The sequence below is a fragment of the Xyrauchen texanus genome, chromosome 13 (genome assembly GCF_025860055.1).
Source record: "Xyrauchen texanus isolate HMW12.3.18 chromosome 13, RBS_HiC_50CHRs, whole genome shotgun sequence".
NCBI lineage: Eukaryota > Metazoa > Chordata > Actinopteri > Cypriniformes > Catostomidae > Xyrauchen > Xyrauchen texanus.
In genome coordinates, this window is record NC_068288.1 from 27,543,094 (window position 1) to 27,565,588 (window position 22,495).

The window sequence follows — 22,495 nt, forward strand, 5'->3', positions numbered from 1 at the left end:
TGCTGATTTACTACTGAAATTTGGTGTTGCAGCACTACTATTATGGCTGGCTACTTATAGCTTATTCAGAAAACCCGACAGCACACAAAGTGAAAATGGACAAACAAAAACAGATGGATACTCAAAAAGATCGAGAACCACTGATCTAAAATATCAAAATAACAAAAAAGTCAGTCAGCTCTGCTCAATGCAACACTTTTATGTCGATAGAAATATATTTCACACATCTAGTCGTACGAGTCATGTAACTTGCACACAATGAATAAAGTATTAAAGACAACATGCAGATTTACTTTTAAAAAAAAATCTTTATTATTCATAAGGAAGGATTGACAACAAACATGCGTCTTATACCACAATATAAAATTTTAAGATATTGCACTGATTCAACTCAAGCAGTTTTTTTTTTCTTTGCCCATTTCTACTCACTTGTCCCTATACAACCACATCACATCTCCTTAAGCCTTAGAAGACAACATGATGGACACATGGACAGTGTCCTATATCCACAACAACATAGTATCACCACTGACTCACTCACAACTTTACGGGAGTGTTAGCTCATAGAATACACATAATATCTATGCATTGTCCAATTTCAGCTATGCGTCATGTCTAAGGCAGTTACCATTGCACCAATTAGCTTCTGTTCTTTTTAAAGTAAACACTCAGAATAATTAATATTTACATAAAAGTGAGCCATCTGAGCTACTATTTGGATCTGACATGCACACACTTTTGGGGAGGGCAGTGGTTGAACTTAGTGGTTGATCAGTGTACATGTATATTAATAATGGGTAGATGTAAGTAGTGTTTGTATGTGTGCTCCAAAGGTTTTCTTAAAGAGCTGAGCTATGCCAGAGGTGAGAGATGGCTGGTGAATTTGCTTTAGAAAGTGTGTGAGATTACATTTCACTAGTGCGTGTATGGTGCCATGTGGCTGCGGTACATTGATGGATGACCACCTCAGGTGCTCTGACACCTGACTTCACCTCAACAAATAGCCCAAGCATCATTATCATTTACATCATGTAAGTGAGAAGGCAGTTAGCTCTCACTTTCATAGCCCACAGCAGCTAGTGACTTTGGTAAAAAGGGAGCAGAGATGGATTCAATGCGTTCACAAATTCAAAATTACAACACTTTTTTTTTTTAAAGCACAGTGGATAGAATGTAGTTTATAATCAGACTTCATTGGGAAGGGGGGGAAAGCGAACACTAGACTTGTCATTGTGTAAATTAAACTGCAGACAAAGTATGTGACAGAGTTTCAAGTGTTGAAGGAATAGTTCACCCCCAAATTTTAATTCTGTCATTATTTACCTTAGTTACCATTCATTTTTGTTGTATGTAAACAAAGTAAAGGGTGACTGAGGCTAACATTCTGCCTAACATCCCCTTTAGTGTTCCATGGAAGAAAGAAATTCCAAAGAGTCTGGAACAACATTAGGGTGAGTAAATGATGACAGAATTGATATTTTTGGGAGAACTATGCCTTTAACACTGTAAAATCTGTAATACAGCACAGCCAAATAAGTAATCACTAGTGGTCTGCCATTATCTAAACTAAAATATATGCTTGGGCACATTTAAACAAAATACAAAAGTGTGCCATTAACAAATCATCTCTCAAGTTATAACATATGTCAACATAAAAGAGCAGGTCCTATAAGCCCTAGAAATGCAGTTAATATTGAGCTTTTCAAGTTCTCTGTAGCTCTGAGACTAAGCTTTAAATCTAAGTATGAGAATGTTACATATAGAGTGTGATTTAGTTGTACAGTAGGACATCTCTTGAGGACATCATGATTTGGTTTTCTTTATAAGGATTCCAACAGTGAGCATTTCTGCCTTGGTCACTGCGGTGTAAGATCAATCAATTTTCTCTAGACGCAACAGTGCAAACACTATTTTAAACCTGATTGCCCATAAATGCATTTCAAACTTCAACAAAATGCCCTTCTCCTTACAAGTGCATTGTCTCACTGCTCATGTGCCCAGGTTAATTAGGGTCATTAGAAATTAAGCTTCAGGCAGCAGTGCTATCAACAGCTCCATTCCTTTGGGTTTCCAAAGACATCCATTTACATTTCATATGGACAAAACATGAGTAAAGTTATATCACAACTGTACATATGTACATCATCATGTGACTCAGTCATACAGACTAACATCACTAGAAATTTTCCACATAGGCAGGATCATATGTAGGAAATAGCAATACTTCTTCTGAGCAACAAGATCTCTTTTCTAACAGGGGCATGTGGTAAACTATGCATTGAGCACAAATTGGTGGTAAAGTTAGTGGAAACACAATACATACCTTTGTGTAATTTCATTAGAAATGTGAAATACAGGGAAAATACAAATAAGCTTGATAGGTTCCACAAGAGCAGGTTATGCTTAACTCACTCTAAATACATTATGGTGTTAACAAATCATTATGTCAATATAATATGACAAGGTACCACAGTCTACTTACTGGTCAAACCCCTCAAGACCCCAACCAAGCCTGGGATCTAATTGGATTCTGTATTTATTGGTTTTCATATAAATGACACACAAAATAAAAAGAGTTTGTGCAAATACATCTTTGCCTGGTAAAGGTCTGTATCAGATATAGCTGCTATGGCAAAGATAGGACACTAATCAAAAACACACTCCCAAGCCATAAATCTAACAAAGAACAGACTTTTTTTAAATATCCATTATATATTGTAAGATCCCACACAAACAAACACTCAAGATTTTCTGTACACAGGCACACAAACACACACTCCAGGTACAAGTCTGCATTTAAAAACAGAGGTAAACCAATAAACAGAGACAACAGCAAATTGGTCCAGATATTAAAATGAGTGAAAAAAAAATATGCGAAGTAAAAACAATGGTCCGCTTGACATTTCTAAAACTGCTGACCCCCCTGAAAACAAAAGGATAAAACCAAACATATGATCTAGAAATATTGTGCAAATTACTTGCTCTTTAGGGTCCAATTCATGCAAATTATAGCAATCATTCTACCACTTTGTAAATCCAATTTTCCATTTCCGTTACAACATTACTGATGGATGTCCCTTGAGAGGGATTTTTATAGACATTCAGTTGTTACAACTAAAAACCGGCACAAGTGCAAGTGAGAGGGGTGGAAATTTTTGTTTGTTTTTTCTTTAAATCCTATGGGTGCAATGATATTAACTTTTTGTGTTTGTAAAAATTGCTCATCATACGCTACTCTTATTGCTGCAATGTCTTCTTCCAAAGATGAATAGCACAGAGACAGACGAGTAATATTTTGAGGTGGTGCTTTAAAGCACCTCTATACCGACTACAGAGATGATCTTTGAAGTAATACAGAGATAATATGAAAAGGTAATATACTGTATGCAAGCATGGTCTCTTAGGGCACAGAACCATGTATTTCAATAGATTTTCTAGCGACAGAAAAAAAAATGCTTAAAAGGAGTCACAAGAAAAGTAAAGCAATTACACAGCCTGAATTATTTTGTAAATGGCAGCGCATAAAATATACTGAAATTAAGCTGTTGGATTCATCTGTAAACACCTCATATCTCTTACCCCCCTATCTTTCCACAATCTTTTCACTGGGATACTGACATGAAACTGCCTTTTGTACTTGTCCGCTAATAGTCAAGCTAAATTAGTTAAAGCTGGAGAAAATAGATTTTTTTTTTGCTACGTTGGCTTGTTTGATTTGTCTTGTGACAAATTGGAACTGGGCTGTGACTGGGCCTGTGACTGAGGTTCGGACCTAGACCTTGGTGTAGTGCTGCTTCGCAGAGTTGCCTGTTGCTCTTCCCCAGCTTGGGAGTTTGGAGCAGGTATTTTGGAAGACCCAGGAACCTCTACAGACCTTTGAGGAGTTGAGGCTGCCTCTGGTTTGGATGGTGTTTGTTTAGAGGGTGATTTAGACAATCGCAGAGAGCCAGAACCAGCAGATTGACTCGAACAGTCAGGAGAATCAGGATATTCAAGACGACACTCTTTTATCTTTGGGTGGGTGGCAACTGACTGACTGGGACGCTGGTCCTTTGTCCACTCCGAAACCTCTTTATTTCCTGGGATGTTGAGTTTAACAGGGACCAACACACTCTTTGCAACAGTGGCTAGTTGAGATACAACTTTGTCCATTCTGCTCTCAGAAGCAGTAAATGCAGAGGGTGTAGCAGTGGCGGCCGCAGCTGCAGCCTGCCTGCGGTTGTCAGCCTCCTTCATTTCCTTGGTGATGCCTCCAGTTGGTGTGGTAGCAACAGGGGTATCCCTATCTACCAATGAAGCAGGGCTACTTGTTTTGGACTTGGACTCAGAAGTTTTGGGGGTCCTCTGATGCAGAGGAGGTGTGGCAGGTTTGACGAATGGGTCTTTGTTAACAGAGGTAAAGGCGCTGCCGGGGGTTGAGAAGGTGGTGGACAGAGGGCTAGGCTGAGGTGCAGATGCTCTAACACTGGATTGAGAGTCTTGTGGACATAACTCTCCCTTTGAGTCTTCAGCTAGTGTTGAACTGGAGTCATGGGTCGCAGTATTTTTTACAGGTTTTGTGAGATTCTTATCTGGGGCCTTGGCTGCAGCTTGCATTGGTGCTGAGGTTGAAGTTTGAGTGGTAATTTGGCTTTGTACCTGCAGTCCTCGGCTGGGCTGAGGTGAGATTGAGGGTGCAACTGTGGAGAGTATCAAGCCCAGTGTTGGTGGAGCTGCTGGTCCCATCCTGATCGTAAGAGGGGAGGCTATTACAGTACTGGGCCGCAGGACATGGCTAGGAGGAATGTAGCTTGTCCTGCGTCCATCCTGGCTGTCTTCTGAGCCTTCGTCTGTCTCATCCTCTGAGGAATCCACCTCATGGATAGCATCCTGCTTCTGAAGAGACTCACGACGCTCAGCACGATCCTGGCGTATGGCAGACAGCTTGTCTTTCAGTTTACTCTTCCCAGGAACAAGTCCCAGACTTCCAGTTCCAGACTCAGGACAATCTTGCCGGCCCAGTTTGCGAACTGAACTCTTATGCAGGCTGCCCTTTTCTGCAGGAGACACTCGCCCTCCCAGTAAAGTTTCACTGGCGGACTCCTGCAGGCTCTGTAGGCTAGGATCTCGCTGCAGCATCTCCTTTTTAAACTCAGAATGTGAGGTATCAAGACTGTGTTTGCGGCTGGCACCAACTGGCAGCTTTTTATCAGCAGTAGAGGAAGGAGAGGGAGAAGAAGATGACGAAGAAAGAGAGGATGCAAGTTTCTCAGCCGACTGGACGCGTTTGAGAAGAGGCGAGCGAGGAGGGTCTGCACTCTTCGGCCGGGATATTTGTCGTACTAGCGGAGGCGAAGAATGGAGTTTTACAGGGAAGGACTGGCCTATTGAAGAAGCGATGAGTGCGTGACTTGGCAGAGGTGAAGGAGAGCGCTGGGGGGAAGTACTCTGAGGGGTTGGGGATGGTGTGCGAGCCAGTGGGGATAAAGGGATGTTGCCTGCGGACTTGCGGCGGGGGGAGCGGTACTGGCGCTGCAGTTTGGGGGCCAGACCATGCAAGGAGCTGGGTCTGATCTGACCAGAACTGGCAGGAGAGTTTGGCACACTAGAGCTGGGAGAGCTACTCTGTGATGAGTTCCCACCAACTGTATTAGAGGAAGAGAAGGTAATAGCACAGAGATTAGGTCACACAAGAAATATGAATAGGAATTAAATTAAACAGCATAGCTATTTATCTTGATTTATTATGATTTCCCCCTTTTTTCATGATACCAATGTCACCACAGCGAATCAAATATTAAGTTTACACAATAAATATAAATAGACATGAAGAAAATGTTTGTACATCATAATTACAATATGTTTTGTATACTACATGTTGTTTGCACAGTATCGTATATTATTATGATAAATATTGTGAGAGGAAGTTGATGGCTGCACCTGAGTGGGCAGAGTCAGGTGTGGAACGACAGCCCTGTGTCGGTGAACGAGGTGACATGTGTGTGGGAGACCCCGGAACACTCTCCCCAGATGAAACTGAGCGGTTCAGAGAAGACAGACTGCGACTTGTATGGAGAAGGGTCGCCTGCTTAGTGATCTTACGGAACAGCGAGTTCCTCTTCTTACTGTAGTGAACAAGCAGATACAGGTCATTACTGGGAGAGAACGTGTTATTCTCAGGAATTGAATTTAGGACAAATTGTGTGGGACATTAACATTTAGATAAAAAATATGTTGGACTTTACCTGTCTTGTCCTTCTCTGGTTTTGTTTTTTTTATTGCGCCGGGCCATTTTGGACTTGTAGCTGGTTTTGCGTGCAGGGCCAACCTTAATGGAAGTATTCTCAAAGGGAGTAGCACAGATAGAAACTTTACTGCCACTCTGCATAAAAAAAAAAAAAAAGAAAAAAGAGAAAATAATCTTCAGAATATCCACAACATAAAAAAACACAGAAGCACATCAGATCTTGGCTGTGAACAAACCTTCAGGATGAGTTCTACAACTTCTGTGTGCACAAGTCCATGGACAGGCTCTCCGTTAACATGTGTGATAAGATCTCCCTCTCTCAGTCCAGCCTCATGGGCAGGTCCCCCGTCCTCTACATGCTGAAAAGTCACACATGTTAGTCCACTCATAACCACATGCTTTTTTGTTATCTAATGGCATCACTAAAGTATAGTGGTCTAACACTACTCACCCAGACCATGTGGTGCATGGTATAAATGTCCGTGTCACCCATGTAGACCCTGATGGCGCGCAGGGTAAAGCCATATTTCTTGCCGGCTCGGTGGATGACGATGGCGGGTTTAACGTTGCAGACAGCTGGGGACAGATCTCGGCTTGGTGAGGAGTCACGTGATGAGGGGTTGGAGGACTGAGAGTGAGGGGACATGGGGCTGGCCAGAGGAGAGGCACCATGGTGATCTGCAAATAAAAATAAAAAATTAAAAATTAAAAAAAAAGACAAAAGAAATTGCTCCTCAGTTAACCTGTTTGATGCACTCATGCCAAGTAGGGCATGTTCTTGGAGTAACAAACAACCCTGATTACAAAAATGTTGGGACAGATGTATTATTTTTTTAATAACATGTATTAAGTGTTTGGGTACTGAAGACACAAATTTGTTTAGTTTAGCAAGCAGAATATTCCCCCATTCATCCATTATGCAGGTCTTCATCTGCACAATTATACAGGGTATTCCTTGCCATATTTTGCACTTCATAACGTGCCACACTTTATCAATTGGAGACAGGTCAGGACAGCGGGCAGGCAAATCTAGCACCTGCACTCATTGTTTACGCAGCCATGCACTTGTAATCCAGGCAGTACGTGGTTTGGCGTTGTCCTGCTGGAAAACCACTTCTGAATGTTGCTGATCTCAGATTAATTTGACGAAAGATAATGCTTTACTATGCAAAGCAGAAGCCATTAATCACCAGTGTCCAGAAGCACCACAAACTTCTATGGGCCCAGTCTCATCTAAGATAAAATGTAGAACAATTGAATAGTGTTTTGTGGTCCGATGAGTCCACGTCTGGAAAAAAAACAGCCGTTGTTTTCTCCAAGCCAAAGAGGAAAAGAACGAAGCTATCTTTAGCATCATAGTATAGAATGTGTGCCAGTGCCCATGATGTGGGTAACTAGCACATCTGTGAGGGCACCATTAATTCAGAAAAGATTTGTACAAATTTTGGAGCAGCATATTCTGCCATCCGGACACCGTCTTTTCCAGGGACATCACTTCATATTCCAGCAGGACAACGTCAAACCACATACTTGCCTGATTACATGTGCATGGGTGTGTATGCATAAGCTGAGAGTGCGGGTGCTAGATTTTACTTCCTGCAGTCCTGACTTGTCTCCAATTGGTATATTTGGCACATTATGAAGCACAAAATACAGAAACAAACACTCTGTACAATTGCACAGCTGAAGACCAGCATAACAGAGAAATGGGGGAAAATTCCTCCAATATATAGTGATAGTGTTGGCGGCTCTTATTTCATGTGACAAGCTGCACAGCCTCGGACCCGGGACAGAAATGGCTATATGCCCTTTGAGTTTTAAGTTTGACCACTGAATAGTAAGAAGTAACTTGTTTACTGATCTTAATGATCAAGAAGACATATGAAAAGTGATGAGGTATAGAAAAATCTTTAGTTTGACACTTAATAACCTCGCCAAAATATATATAGCCACACAGCCACACATGATTTTACTTGGTAAAATCATGGTAACCAGTCATGAACACTTACCGGTAGGGATCATGAGTGAAAGCGTGGTGGCTGAGGCTGATTTGATGACCTTGTTGAGTGGGCGTGATGTGTGTTTTTCTGTGTCTCCTGACAGCAGTCTGTGACGAGCTCTGCGGGCCGCCAGGTCACTGATGGCTTTAGGAGTGGAGTTTTCAGAACCTTCAACACCGCAGCGAGGAGAGCCCCGATCCAACATATCACTGAAACTTCCCGCTGAACACAAATACGCACACAAACAGAGGTGATACATGAGCAGTGATGTGTACACAGAAACAATCCAAATGATCCTACACTTTGACCAATTAATTTCCATAGCTTTGCCTTGACCATTCCAGTTGTTTGTAATTAGTCAATGTGAATTAAAAAAAAAATAATAATAATTCAGACTCAATTTGCAAATTAATCTGATTTATAAATTTGTTAAAACGATTCTAGATCATTTTTTTTATTTGACAATTTTCCATGACTATCAAGATTTTATTCTTTACATATGTTTTTTCCAGGCCTGGAAATTGTAAAAATATCTGTCAAAGTTTTGCAATGACCATGGTAACCCTGGATTCATTATGATGTAATTTCAAGTCATGAACAACTGTTTTACATGCATGAAGATGCTCTTTACACTTTATTGCAAGTCTTAATCAGCATGTAAGCTAGAACAATCATGGCTAAAGCTAGAAGAAATACTCATCTGCAGAGTAATTCTAGTAAGTACTGAATTTACTGACGTGTAAGTGTGGATTGGCTGATCTGGCTGGATGTGGAACCTGGTGTGGTGGGCGATTCATCCAGCCGCAGCTCTCTCTCTACAGGGAGCTCTGGTATGGCCTGGGGCAGATCTTCCCCGCGAGTGCCCCTCACAGTAGTCTTCCTGCCCCCCACTCCCCCATCCTCTTCACTAGAGATGGCGAATCGAGGCATTTCGAAGATGGCTGAGCAACAGCGGCGACGCACTGTTAGAGGCGGACTGGAGTCGCTCTCTGTGTGAGAAGACTCAGAAACAGAGAGACGCTTCCGTAGGCTATAAGAGAGCAGACATATTCATTCCAATATTACAAAAACAGGATCATATTTTTTAGAAATATATTTAACAATGTTTCCCAATTGAAAAGTAAAAATAAACTTCTGTGCTAAAAAATTTGGGTTTTGATCATATTTCTTTATAGCATTTAAAAATGTATTAAATTGATTAAAAAGCATTTATTTAATGCATTCTTTTTAACTAATGTTTCTCTCTTGCACTTCCACCTCTTTTGTGCTCTTGTGCAAATTTTGGTTGAACATATTTTAAATAATTCTACTTTAGTAGAATCTAGTAAAATCTACTTTATCATGGATCATTTCATAAAAATATCAATGTAATATTTTGACTTGGTATGCATTTTCTTTTTTGGTTTTATTTAGCGGTTTAATTCACTAGTTTTACAATCATTTCAGGTGTTATACTCACATCTCAGGCGAGCCTACCAGCCAGCTTCGATCTCGTGACTTTAGGCCACTGAGGCTGTCAATTCGCTCCCCTCCCTCTTCACTCAGACTACGCTTAGTGGGAGGAGGGGTGCGCTTCTCTTCATGTAAGGACAGACGCTCCATACTACTATACACCTGAGAGAGGGGCATCAGCAGAGAGGAGCCAAGTTACTTGGTTACCATAAACAGTATTAAAAGTGTTACATTTTTTAGAAGTAACTTCACTTTTCTTAGACATTTTTGAAAATAACTTTGAATCGTCTTTTCATTTACTAACGGAATGTCTAATGCAATGAAATACGCACATTTAATACAACTGCAGCATCACTGTCCAAGAATATTTTGGAGCAACTGTATTTCTCTTGGTATAAGAATAGTTTCATCTAATTATTATTAATAAACGTAACCATTTATTGAACACCAATGTCTTTATTATATTACAGTTGCCGCCATTAAGGGTGTTTGGATGTTTGCACTTGTTTCTTCATACCTTGCTGAATCGTGGTGAGCAGGATGAGAACTGACGGATCTCCAAATGGTCATCATCGTTTGTGTCATCCTCTTCCTCTGAGTCCACATGATGATACCGATCTGACCGTGCTAGTGTCAAAGAGAGAGAAATCTTAGATTGTTTTAGAGAACGTAGCCCCATGTGGCGTGTGTCTGTGTAGCAGGTACAGGAGAGAGTGAGTATGTCTTGTTATGAATTTTACTCTACTACAGTCCCTGCTGTTTGACGACATACTGTCAAAGTAGCTAGTGTCATCCTCTGACTCCAACTGAGGAATGAACTCCGCCTTCTGCCTCAGAAGTCCATTCCAGTCCAGATCAGTGAAGAAGCGGTGCTGTTTCACCTCAAATGCACTCCCTGTAAGATGGAAAGAGAGACAATTTCTTCAAATATTCCTCACAGAGTCTTTTCAAGATTTTTTGTTCAGATTGATTCATACAGTATTAATCTCAGCAGATCGGTCAAGTCATTGCTCTAAGACTTAACCCAGGAATAGATCAAGGGGAGGGAGTGTCTGTGTGAGTGCTAGCGGACCTGTCCCCAGACGTTCCAGAGGGTTTTGCCGCAGTAGCTTGGAGATGAGATCTTGAGCATCAGAAGGTAAAGCGTCATCACCCTCTGGCCAGATTATCTCGTCTAGGATCCAAACAAACCATATTTCTGAGGGGACTTTCTATAACACCAATTAGTTATTTGATATCAAATTTAATGCAACAGTAATGACATTTCCTGTCACATGTAATACAGACTTTTTGTATTTTCGTTTTCAAATGACACTAACCACTGATGACTTGTCCAAAAAGTTCCTCAGGTGTGTCCCCAAAGAAGGGAGCACAGCCCACCAGAAACTCATACAAAATGACTCCCATTGCCCACCAGTCCACCGGCTTACCATAGCCCTGCCTCAGAATGACTTCTGGAGCTATGTATTCAGGAGTACCACACACCTGATGGAAAAGGATTGAGAGCCCAATAAAGAAATTTTTGTTCCAAGTTCTGAGAAGTCCAGTGTTTCATTTGATAAAATATGCCAGGCAAGAATGTAACAATATAGTCAATAAATAGTCCCAGACAGTCCTAGACACCTTTACCTGTTTGTCCAGAAATTCTCGGGTGTCTTTTTCAATGTGACCTTCATATAGATTAGTTGTTAAGCTCATTAAACCAATTTTCGACAAGCCAAAGTCTGTCAGTTTGATGTGTCCCATTGATGTGATCAGGAGACTGTTGAAAGACAGATCATTTCTTATAGTCTGACATTAATGAATATCAAAAGACCTTCTATCCCAGAAACTAAGGTCTACCAATCAGTTCCAGTCTAAGCATATCTTTTAATATTCTTTAAAATTAAGATGAAATATCGGGCTAACAATAGTGACTATACTTTCTACACTAAGGAAACAAGGGCAAATATTCCTACACCAATATGGTACACATCTTTAGGTGCAGCTTGTGTTATGCGCTTACTTGTCAGGTTTGAGGTCTCTGTGCACAATGCCGTAGTTGTGAAGGTATTCCAGTGCTAGAACTGTCTCAGCAAAGTACATGCGTGCCATGTCCACAGGCAGAGCTCCAATGTGCTTCAGCAGAGTGGCACAGTCACCACCTTCAGACAAGCACACAAACAGCTTCAACTACAGCTAAGACTTGAGCACCACTCTGTAAATGTGTATCCCTTGAGCATTCGCAATCTCTATGCAGATATTTGAGTATCACTTACCCTCCACATACTCCATAACCATGCACAGATGTCTCCTTGTCTCGAAGGAACAGAACATGCTAACAACGAAAGGGTTCTCTGCAAATGTCAGGATGTCTCTTTCCACAAAGGCCTGCTGGATCTGGTTCCTGAGGATCAGGTTCTGCTTGTTGATCTTCTTCATGGCAAAGCGCTGACGGGTTTCCTTATGCCTCACCAGAAATACAGCCCTAAATGGACAGAGACATGTGGAATGGTTTAGCTTCTTAACTGTCCTTTTTCCTATGACAATTTGTTATAGTGCAACGGTAGCCAGCTGGTACGTGCTGTGCAGTGTGTGTAAACCTCAGCCCCCTGGCCTCAAGAGGTGCACTAGCAACTGACGCTAGAGTCTGTAGCCTATAGCCTCCTCATTAGCGTGCCTGCCTCCCATACCAGAGATGCCGGTTCGGATCCCATTCGGAGCGGGTCGAGCAGGACCGGTGACAATAGCAAGCAGATGATGGCATTCTAAAGATGTACCATCTGAGCATTTGTTATCATTATCGAAGCTGTGAGATCCTGTTTTCTTACCCATAAGCTCCATTACTGATGAGTTTAATGGTCTCAAAGTCCTCCTCACGAGGGGGTTTAGTTTTGGGCTTGGGCTGAGGCTGGGGCTGGGGTGGCTGTACGGTGGCTCCTCGACTCTGCACACAAATACAGCCACATTATCTTTGGTGAATTTTGTTATTTGAGTAAAGAGAGACTTCTCTGAAGAATTCTATTACTCACTTCTGTGGACTCCTCGGTTTCTGGTGTTTCAGGCTTACAACTATCATAGCTGCTCAGCTGGGCCATTTCTAGAGCAACACACAGAGAAACAGGAAAGGGAAATGGACTGGTGTTAACACAATAACACAAATGTTATTCTACTATCTGATCTAAAAATGTAATACCAATGACTTTAGTCAGTGTTTCTTACCCTCAAGGGGGTCCCTGGTGAGGCCCAGCTGGTTGATGATGTATCGTGGGATGTCGGACTTGATGCCCTGACCCTCTTTAGCATGACCCTCAGCAGCCTCTAACAGGTGGTAGAACTCCTCTGGATCAAACTCCTACAACACACACAGGAAGAATTAAACCCATGGCTGAATAAACTATGTGACATCAAATAAAAGGCAGTAACTAATCACTTGTTGAATAAATTTTTTGGGAGGCAACAACCATCCTGCTTGTATGCCATGGTACTGCATGATTACCATCATCATATATCATGGTAATAACAGTTTCCAAGGTACTCCAAAGAATGCCATGGTATTACTATGGTACATATCCGCAAAAAATAAAAACGAAATAGTATTTGCATGGTAACATTTCCAAAAACCATAGTAATACCATATTTCTTTATGGCAGTTGTTTTGTTAGTCCTCTTATAAAATAAAAGTTTTTATTTCAACATTGAACTAGAATGATCAATTTATCACTGGTCACAACACTTGCAGGTTTGGGTCTAGATCCAGTCAAATAAAACCATCATCATTACATCATCACTTTTCTCCTCTATCAACTTTTGTTATGTTTTGATAAATATATTTTTTGTTGTGGGGTGCATTGTATTTCCAACCTCTCATATAGCTAATAATTAGGGCATTTTACAAATTAAATGATGCCTTTTGTATTGAACAAACAACTGTTTTAAAATTAAATCACTTAATGGAAAACAAAACAAGCTAACAAATCAAAGAGTCAAAACCAATTTCTTAAATTCACAGTTTGGAATATTTATTTTGAGCTTATTCAGGGAGGTTTGTCTCATGGTGTCACAATGAGGTATTTTGCATGTATTGTGCTTCACATGAAGCAGAGCAGGTTAACAGCTAATTTCCTCTCTCAGCTGCTGGTCCTACATCAGCACTGTATGTTGTCATACTGCTGACTGCACCAGATTACTCAAAATGCACATGAGGCCACGACTATGAGCTCTGCAATCACTGTGGAAATCACAGCAGCTTTTGTGTTTGCATTTTTGTCAACTGTACTGTGGTTTAATAACACATAGCTAAAGCAAACTTAATCAATGGGAGGAGTGACCACAAGACAATTTGTAGGTTTGTTGTTTTAAAAACAATAATAATAAAAAAAGATCACAAAGTGAAAAACACTATGAATACAACCCATCAGCAGCTTTACATGGTAGCTTTGATTCAAAATATTTTCCCCTGACAAATTTACCATTTTAATTGAATGGTACCGAGAATGTACTTCATTAAATATGGAAAAGCAGTTTGTTCTGAAGTCTTGCTAAAATAATGCCAGGGATAGAAGATTAGAGGCCTTTAAAATATCAATGCTTACCAGACACTCTAGCAGACGGGCAGGCCGAGCGATGACAATCATCAGCTTCTTCACTAACTGGGTGACAAAAGTCACCTCCATACTCTCTGAGCGTTCATGAGCCTTGTAACAAACAGAGAAGACAAATTATAAGTTCAGAATAGCATACTAATATACTAATTTTGTACTATGCAGTATAGAGCATGCATGCATCTTATACCCAAATTACCAATTACATTTATCAAAATAATTAGTATACAATCAGAGCACACTGAGTGAGAAATTACTGTATGCCACAATGTAATGCATTTGACCTGACCTTCCATTTCCACTGTAACAATTAACTGGAAGTAATATCAATAGTGACTTCTAAAATCGCTTTCTTGACTCAATATTTTATTAGACTGCCAAAATTGTTTTATGTTTTAAAAACTTCAATGAATGCAAAATAACTCTAATTCTGAAATAATAATAATAATAATTGGGCGGAATTTGCAGAACTGCAACATTGTGAGAACATGTAACAACATAATCAGATCATGTGACAATGAATTGAGATCAAGTGACAATGTAGCATTTCACAAATTATACTTATAAACATATATTTTCATAGTATATTTTCTATATAATTTATTTACATATTTTTACATATATAGTATGCCTATTATGCAGCACGTTTAGTATGCAACACACATAATAAACTTAGCCAAATAAATGTGTATTAAGATCAAAAGCTGTCTGTGTCAAGTCAATAATCATTTGACTAAAATAATAATTTTATATATATATAAAAAATTTTTTTTTTTTTTTTTTTTTTACTAAAAGAATAGATTCAAGTGAATGAAGTGTCCAGACAGTACATAAAGGAGAGAGTTCATCAATGGGATAGAGTAGATGGTTAAACAGCATGCTGACAGTAATAGAGCCATCTCTGACACCTCAGGGAACGTCTAATCAGCCTCTGAATAATTTATACAGGTAACAAAACCACCAGTGAACCGCATACATGCAGTAATAAAGCATCTCTGAGTAAATATACTACAGACAGACAAAAGTTAAGAGTGAGATGTAGGTCTTGATTTGGCATACACTGCCTAAGGAAATCAGACTAGATGCTTCCAGAATGCATGAGGTCAAAAGAATGTGGTTTGGCTCATGTGGTTTTTAATGATGCAACCATGGGAGACTGAATGACATAGACTGGTCATTTAAAAAAGATTCAACCAGTCTGGCCTCAAGACAAATGCCCAGTTAAGCTTATAAATCCTATTAGCCTTGGACAAAACAAGGAAGGCATTTCAAACAGTCCAGGTCAATAAAATCTTACAACAAAGAAAAAAATGTGACCTGAAAAAAACAGGAAAAAAAAACAGACTTGCCAATGCAAAAATAAATCATTTATGAAACTGCAAGCTAAAACATAATACATTATGGGCTAAATTTTGTGTTCTATAATTTTGGTATGAAAGAAATAAAAAAAATTAAATTACTCAAAATCTCAATTTGATGGAAAGAAAACTCTGCCAGGTATAGAAAATCAGGAATATAAAACCAAGGTTTGAGTGCAAGAAATACTGTGTCAACAAGACACCAAAATAAAACCATACCGATCAGACTCTGACCTTGACGCCATGGAACCCTGCAAAGTGAAAACAATGAGAAACTCAACTGTTAGGTCCTCATGGTTCTGGAGTGTGTTCTGCTCCCAGCGCTTTAAAATATGCTGAAGAACCTCCTCTTCCTCTAGTCGCCTCTGCCACGAAACGTGGGACATCCTCTCATCGAGCGAGGAAGCGTTAAATGGAGAGGTCTGGAATGTTTGCTTTCCGGAGTGCACCTGCTGAAGATGCAATATATACCGCAATCCCCGTCTGGCCCACCTGTCACAATCCGCGTCCAAACAAAACCAGCCAATTAGCACGGCCTGGATGATGTCATCCCTACTCGCCTGAATGCCAAGTACATGCACATGTGTGGCGGGTGCGGTGATAGCGTAACAGTTGCATGAGATCACGGTATGCACACGCGCATTTTCGATTCTGGCAGACAACAGGAACAGGATGGTTATGGACAACTGACCAAAAAAAAAAAAAAAAAAAAGAGGAAAACCTGACCTGATCCCTCCTTCCACCCTCCCTTTTCCTCTCTCTCGGTCTCTCACTCACTGCACCCTCCTATTGGGTGGGGGACACTCATCCATCACTAGCAGTGGTTACTGGGGTGTGAAATTAAAATCAGGAAGGTGCTGCACACCCCTTTCCGAACAATGCACAACAAACACACACACACACACACACAAACATTCCTACACATGCGATCGGGAGGATTAGAATGGGACCTCTGGGAGTCATAACGCTGACTAATGCCCCTGTGGCACAGTGACTGAGCTAATCAAGACATCAGACCCTTACCCTAACCCATATGAGATACCATAGACCTTTATTGTTTTATATAAAGAAAATTACTATAGACAAACCCTAACCATAAAAGACAAACTTTTCCATTTTTAGGATTTAAAAAAGTTGAGTTGAGTTATTATTTATGAACCAATATATATCCATTTTGATTATATAGATATTTTTTACCTTTCAGGACATCCCCAGATGCAGCTAAAGAGATGATTTGACAGATTTCCCAATTTTGTCCTTTAAGAATAGCTAAATAAACCTACCAATACACACAAACAACTGTCTTTGGTTACTCACATCCTGGTGCAATTTCTCAAGGTTCTCCTGTAGTTCGTAGAAGTAGCGGGAGGTGATGAGACCCTCATGGGATTTGTCCAGGCAGTCACGGGACAGTTCAATGACCTGATGGTGAATGAAGCTCAGGACGCCGTCAGCTAGTGGCATGACTTTGTCAGGGGTTGAAGAGGATATGAATTCAGCCAGCCGTTCCTCCATCTGAGCAGTAGCCTGTGTGACAGAAAAGAAGGTGACAGGCTTTAACATGCTTTCCAGTGTATTGGAATAGTAAGGGTTGAATTCTAAAAGGCCAATGCAAAAAAAATAAAAAAACGAAAGAGAAGCATCCAGATTCCAAAGCCTTTACAACTCTTTGGATATTACTAAAAAAACATGCATTAAAGTGATTTTACAATGGATAAGGGTTGTTATTACAGAATGTGCGGTCACAGAGATGTGTTTATGGTCATTTAACAATGGCTTCAAAAGCAGCTCATCCAATCACAATTGAGTTGAAACCATTCATTTTATATACAGTTGAAGTAAGAAGTTTACATACACCTTAGCCAAACATTTAAACTCTGTTTTTCACAATTCCTGAACTTTTTTCTCCCCAATTTGGAATGCCCAATTCCCAATGCACTCCCAATTCCCAAAGTCCTCATGGTGACGTAGTGGCTCCCCTCAATTCGGGTGGCAGAGGACAAATCTCAGTTGCCTCCTTATCTGAGACCATCAGTCTGCGCATCTTATCACGTGACTTGTTGAGTGCGTTACACGTTTCCATGCACAACTCACCACGTGCCCCACCGAGAGCGAGAACCACACATTATAGTAAGCACGTGGAGGTTACCCTCCTAAGCAACCAGGCCAACCTTGGTTGCTTAGGAGACCTGACTGGAGTCACTCAGCACGCCCTGGATTCAAACTCACGACAACAGGGGTGGGAGTCAATACTAGCTGAGCTACCCAGGCCCCTACAATTTCTGACATTTAATCATAGAAAACATTCCCTGTCTTAGGTCAGTTAGGATCACTTCTTTATTTTAAGAATGTGAAATGTCAGAATAATAGTAGAGAGAAATATTTATTTCAGCTTTTATTTCTTTCATCACATTCCCAGTGGGTCAGAAGTTTACATATACTTTGTTATTATTTGGTAGCATTGCCTTTAAATTGTTTAAATTGGGTCAAATGTTTTGGGTAGCCTTCTACAAGCTCCTCAAAATAAGTTGCTGGAATTTTGTCCCATTCCTCCAGACTGAACTGTGGCAGAATTGGTGTAACTGAGTCAGGTTTGTAGGCCTTCTTACTCGCACATGCTTTTTCAGTTCAGCCCACAAACTTTCTATCAGACTGAAGTCAGGGCTTTGTGATGGCCACTCCAAAAAACTTTGTTGTCCTTAAGCCATTTTGCCACAAATTTGGAAGTATGCTTGGGGTCATTGTCCATTTGGAAGACCCATTTGTGACCAAGCTTTAACTTCCTAGCTGATGTCTTGAGATGTTGCTTCAACATATCCACATAATTTTCCTTCCTCATGATGCCATCTATTTTGTGAAGTGTGCCAGTCCCTCCTGCAGCAAAGCACCCCACAGCATGATACCGCCACCCACATGCTTCATGCATGAGATGGTGTTCTTCAGCTTGCAAGCCTTACCCTTTTTCCTCCAAATATAATGATGGACTTTATGGCCAAACAGTAAAATTTTTGTTTCATCAGACCAGAGGACATTTCTCCAAAAAGTAAGATCTTTGTCCACCATGTGCACTTGCAAACTGTAGTCTGGCTTTTTTTATGCTGGTTTTGGAGCTGTTTGCTGTTGTACTGGGATTGATTTACAGTTTTCACGCCAAACTACATTTAGATCTGGGAGACAGAATGTGTCTCCTTCCTGAGTGATATGATGGCTGTGTGGTCCCAAGGTGTTTATACTTGCATATTATTGTTTGTACAGATGGATGTGGTACCTTCAGGCATTTGGAAATTGCTCCCAAAGATGAACCAGACTTGTGGAGGTCCACAATTTTTTTTCTAAGGTCTTAGCTGATTTCTTTTGATTTTACCATGATGTCAAGCAAAGAGGCATTGAGTTTGAAGGTAGGCCTTAAAATACATCAACAGGTACCTATCCAATTCAATCAATTTAGCCTATCAGAAGCTAATTGGCTAATTGCCTAAAGGCTTGGCATCATTTTCTGGAATTTTCCAAGCTGCTTAAAGGCACAGTTAACTTAGTGTATGTAAACACTAAGACCCACTGGAATTGTGATATAGTCAATTAAAAGTGAAAAAAATCTGTGAGTAAACAATTGTTGGAAAAATTAAAAGACATTTCGATATGGCTGAGCAGGCCATAGTTAGATGTAACTGTAGTGTATTTCGATAGCCATCAAGCAACAGGGAATGAAAATTAGTTTATGACGAGGAGGAGGGTGTGTCCAGCGGTGAACCATCTGACCAGCATCAGAGCGAGATAAAGGGGAGCCAGAGATGCCAGTTCAAGAGAGAGAGAGAAGCACACAGCCACGTCGTGTGTGTCTGTGTTCATGTTTGTTTTATGTTGTTTTAAGTTGAGTTTTACCATTAAATTATCCTACCAATTTAGTTGAACCATTGCATTCAGCCGGTTCTCGCCTCTTCCTTGCCTATCCTTTAACTGTAACAGTAAGGAAGAGGCGGGAACCGGCTGAACAGTAAACATAAATTTTAATGGTAAAACTCAACTTAAAACAACATAAAACAAACATGAACACAGACACACACACACACACACGACGTGGCTGTGTGCTTCTCTCTCTCTCGAGAACTGGCATCTCCGGCTCCCCTTTATCTCGCTCTCCCGCTGATCAGCTGATTCAGCTCCAGCCGTGCACCCTCACGGCCCGGCCACGCCTCCTCCTCAATTAGTGTCCTTCAGTTGTGCAAGTTTACCAACGTTGTTTTACAGCTCACCTTTGGGAAACGCTCCTTGTAGACATGGTTCATCATAATGATCTCATGGTCAAAGGATATAGGTGAGCGTCCAGGGCTGAACAAGAGGAGAAAGAAACAAGTGTACGTGGAGAAATAAATAAGCAAATTAGGTTGGAAACACTGCAGAGGGTCTTACCTGAAATGTCTTTATTTTTTACATTTAAGAAGATCAAGCCTGTAGAGCTTATCATTTCAACCATAATGTCCTTTTGCATTCAAACAAATTAAGTAGCCTATAGCTGAACGGCATGACTGCAAAGCCTGTATTATGACTCATCCAACCTCATTCATGCTGAACCAAAGTGATAAAACTCGACTTGCTCCTCAGGGAATATTGCGAGATATGGCATGTATGATATGTGTTTGTGAGCTTTTCATATTGGGACACAGATTACAGATACAGCTGTGACCCATGAGTCACTCCAGTTAGTAAAGGTAAGCTGGTCATGTGACACTGAGGATGAGGTAATGCTAGATGTCATCAATCGAAGGCTCACGCTTCCTATTAGCCATTCTGATTGAGTGAACGCATACTCACCACAGCACATCTGGTTAAATTACAGGGTGCCGTTTAGCAATGTGCCAATGCACACACAAGCACACACTAAACTGGCTCATCTACAGGTGTGTCAATAACAATAAGAGACAGGAGAGAAATATTCTAGTCAAATCTTCAAACTACTTGAGACATTTTAATCAAAATGACTTTCAGACCAACTGGTGCAGTTAGAAAAGGTTAACCTTGACAGAGATTGATTCGCAGCCGAAGGGAGCTGCATTAACAATTACATTGAGAATATTTCTCCTGCTGAGTGAGGGAGAGAGAAAAGAGAAGGAAAATTAAAGGAAGGAAATGCCTTGAAGCAAACTTCTGCTTTTATTAAATAAAGAATTTTGTTTGTGCAAAGGATCAATGTGAAACTTCAGCGCCGCAATAACATTCTGCATTCAGGCAGATTATAATTAGGGAATATAATTATTTTTCTCTAATCTAAGCACAAGTGTCCCTGCAACTGCCAAAATTATATTTTTTATTTATTTATGGAAATTACCTTGAAAAAGAATCTTATAATTTTAAGCCAAATGGATTTAATTGAAGGACATCTTTTCCCATCTGTGTTTTGTTACGGGGGAGAGTATTTTAATTTGTTGGAAAAGTATAAAAAGAAAAATAGAGGGATAAAGAGGGATTTTTGCAACATACAGCTGAATTTTTTTCATTGTCATTAGTATGCAACATATTTATGGTGCTTTTTAAAGGGATAGTTCACCCAAAAATGAAAATTGACTTATCATTTACTAACCATCATGCCATCCCAGATGTGTACGACTTTCATTCTTCAGCAGAACACAGAGATTTTTAGAAGAATATTTCAGCTCTTTTGGTCCATACAATGCAAGAGAATGGTGACCAAAACTTGTAATGTCCAAAAATAAAATAAAAGAGGCATAAAAGTAATCCAATGGTTAAATCCATATCTTCTGAACAATATGATAGTGAGAAACAGATCAATATCTAAGTCATTTTTAACTACAAATTTCAACCTTTGACCAGCTCCAACCAGTAGGTGACTGTATGTGAAAATCACAATAGAATGTGAAAATGAAAGTGCAGATTTCTTTTAGAAAAATACTTAAATATTAATCTGTTTTTCACCCATACCTATAATCTTGCTTCAGAAGATAAGGATTTAACCACTGGAGCCTAATGGATAACTTTTATATTGCCTTCAATTGCACTATATTTCAGAGCTGAACTGTTCTTTTAAAAATCTTTGTTTGTGTTCTGCAAATCAAATAAAGTCATACACATCTGGGATGGCATGAGGGTGAGTAAATGATGTGAGAACTTTCTTTTTTGGGTAAACTAACTTTCCCTTTAAGAGAAGCATCACCATTACTATTGCTTATAATAAAATTAGCACACAAATTGTCCTGCTAATATTTGTACTTTGGAAATAAATAATATTGGGGAAAAAAAAAAAAGATTTAAACTGCACAATTGTATTTACTAAAGTTTCAGCAATTAGACTTTTTCAAGGTATGAAAAATCCATACCTTGACACTGATTGCCAAAACTTTGGTTTTGGCAATTAAATTAGCCTATATTTTAAGAGGTTTTTTTCTATGAATTTTTGCCATAACTTGCACCTCTAAATCTAAGGTGTGTATTTTAATTGTTATTTCTAGTGGACATCAATGATACCTTAAATCGTGCAACTTGTTGAAGAGAGGTGTACTTTTATTTTTGTGATCGCCTAGCAGATGACCTAACAATCCTCTAGTACCCACCTTATATACACTTGCAACCACATAGTAACATGTTAAAAAACATCAAACACATTTGCAACTTCATAATAATGTCTTGCCAACCTCCCATGACATTTTTGTAAAAGCAAGCACCAATCACATTTTCTTCAGAAAATGTAAAAATCTACTTCTGCATTTATTTCTCTGACAGCTGCACTGATCTGAAAAGAACTTGAGCTGTTAAAGTGAAAACTATCAGCGAGATGCTATCACGTAGAACAAAGGAAAACAAAGGGAGGGATTGCAAGAGAGAGAGAGGAGGGGATGAGTTTGTGTAAATGTGTCACAGTTG

At 40.0% G+C, this 22,495-nt stretch overlaps 1 protein-coding gene across 2 annotated transcripts in view; it reads right to left on the bottom strand.

The window, feature by feature from the left end:
- Nucleotides 1-298: 298 nt before the first annotated feature.
- The window catches only part of mast2 (microtubule associated serine/threonine kinase 2), a 205,412-nt gene continuing 183,215 nt past the window's right edge, over nucleotides 299-22,495 (bottom strand). For both annotated transcript variants that reach the window (XM_052140868.1, XM_052140867.1), the window contains exons 10-30: nucleotides 19,873-19,948; nucleotides 16,937-17,146; nucleotides 14,253-14,354; nucleotides 12,880-13,012; nucleotides 12,690-12,757; nucleotides 12,489-12,604; nucleotides 11,937-12,145; nucleotides 11,684-11,822; nucleotides 11,308-11,440; nucleotides 10,998-11,163; nucleotides 10,751-10,852; nucleotides 10,451-10,573; nucleotides 10,196-10,305; nucleotides 9,686-9,840; nucleotides 8,964-9,256; nucleotides 8,236-8,448; nucleotides 6,678-6,904; nucleotides 6,463-6,585; nucleotides 6,225-6,361; nucleotides 5,920-6,104; nucleotides 299-5,624 (exon numbers count right to left, since the gene is read on the bottom strand). In XM_052140868.1, the coding sequence (XP_051996828.1) occupies nucleotides 3,697-5,624; nucleotides 5,920-6,104; nucleotides 6,225-6,361; nucleotides 6,463-6,585; nucleotides 6,678-6,904; nucleotides 8,236-8,448; nucleotides 8,964-9,256; nucleotides 9,686-9,840; nucleotides 10,196-10,305; nucleotides 10,451-10,573; nucleotides 10,751-10,852; nucleotides 10,998-11,163; nucleotides 11,308-11,440; nucleotides 11,684-11,822; nucleotides 11,937-12,145; nucleotides 12,489-12,604; nucleotides 12,690-12,757; nucleotides 12,880-13,012; nucleotides 14,253-14,354; nucleotides 16,937-17,146; nucleotides 19,873-19,948 (4,948 nt within the window). In that variant the 3' untranslated portion in view covers nucleotides 299-3,696. The remainder of the gene's footprint in view (nucleotides 5,625-5,919; nucleotides 6,105-6,224; nucleotides 6,362-6,462; nucleotides 6,586-6,677; nucleotides 6,905-8,235; nucleotides 8,449-8,963; nucleotides 9,257-9,685; nucleotides 9,841-10,195; nucleotides 10,306-10,450; nucleotides 10,574-10,750; nucleotides 10,853-10,997; nucleotides 11,164-11,307; nucleotides 11,441-11,683; nucleotides 11,823-11,936; nucleotides 12,146-12,488; nucleotides 12,605-12,689; nucleotides 12,758-12,879; nucleotides 13,013-14,252; nucleotides 14,355-16,936; nucleotides 17,147-19,872; nucleotides 19,949-22,495) is intronic.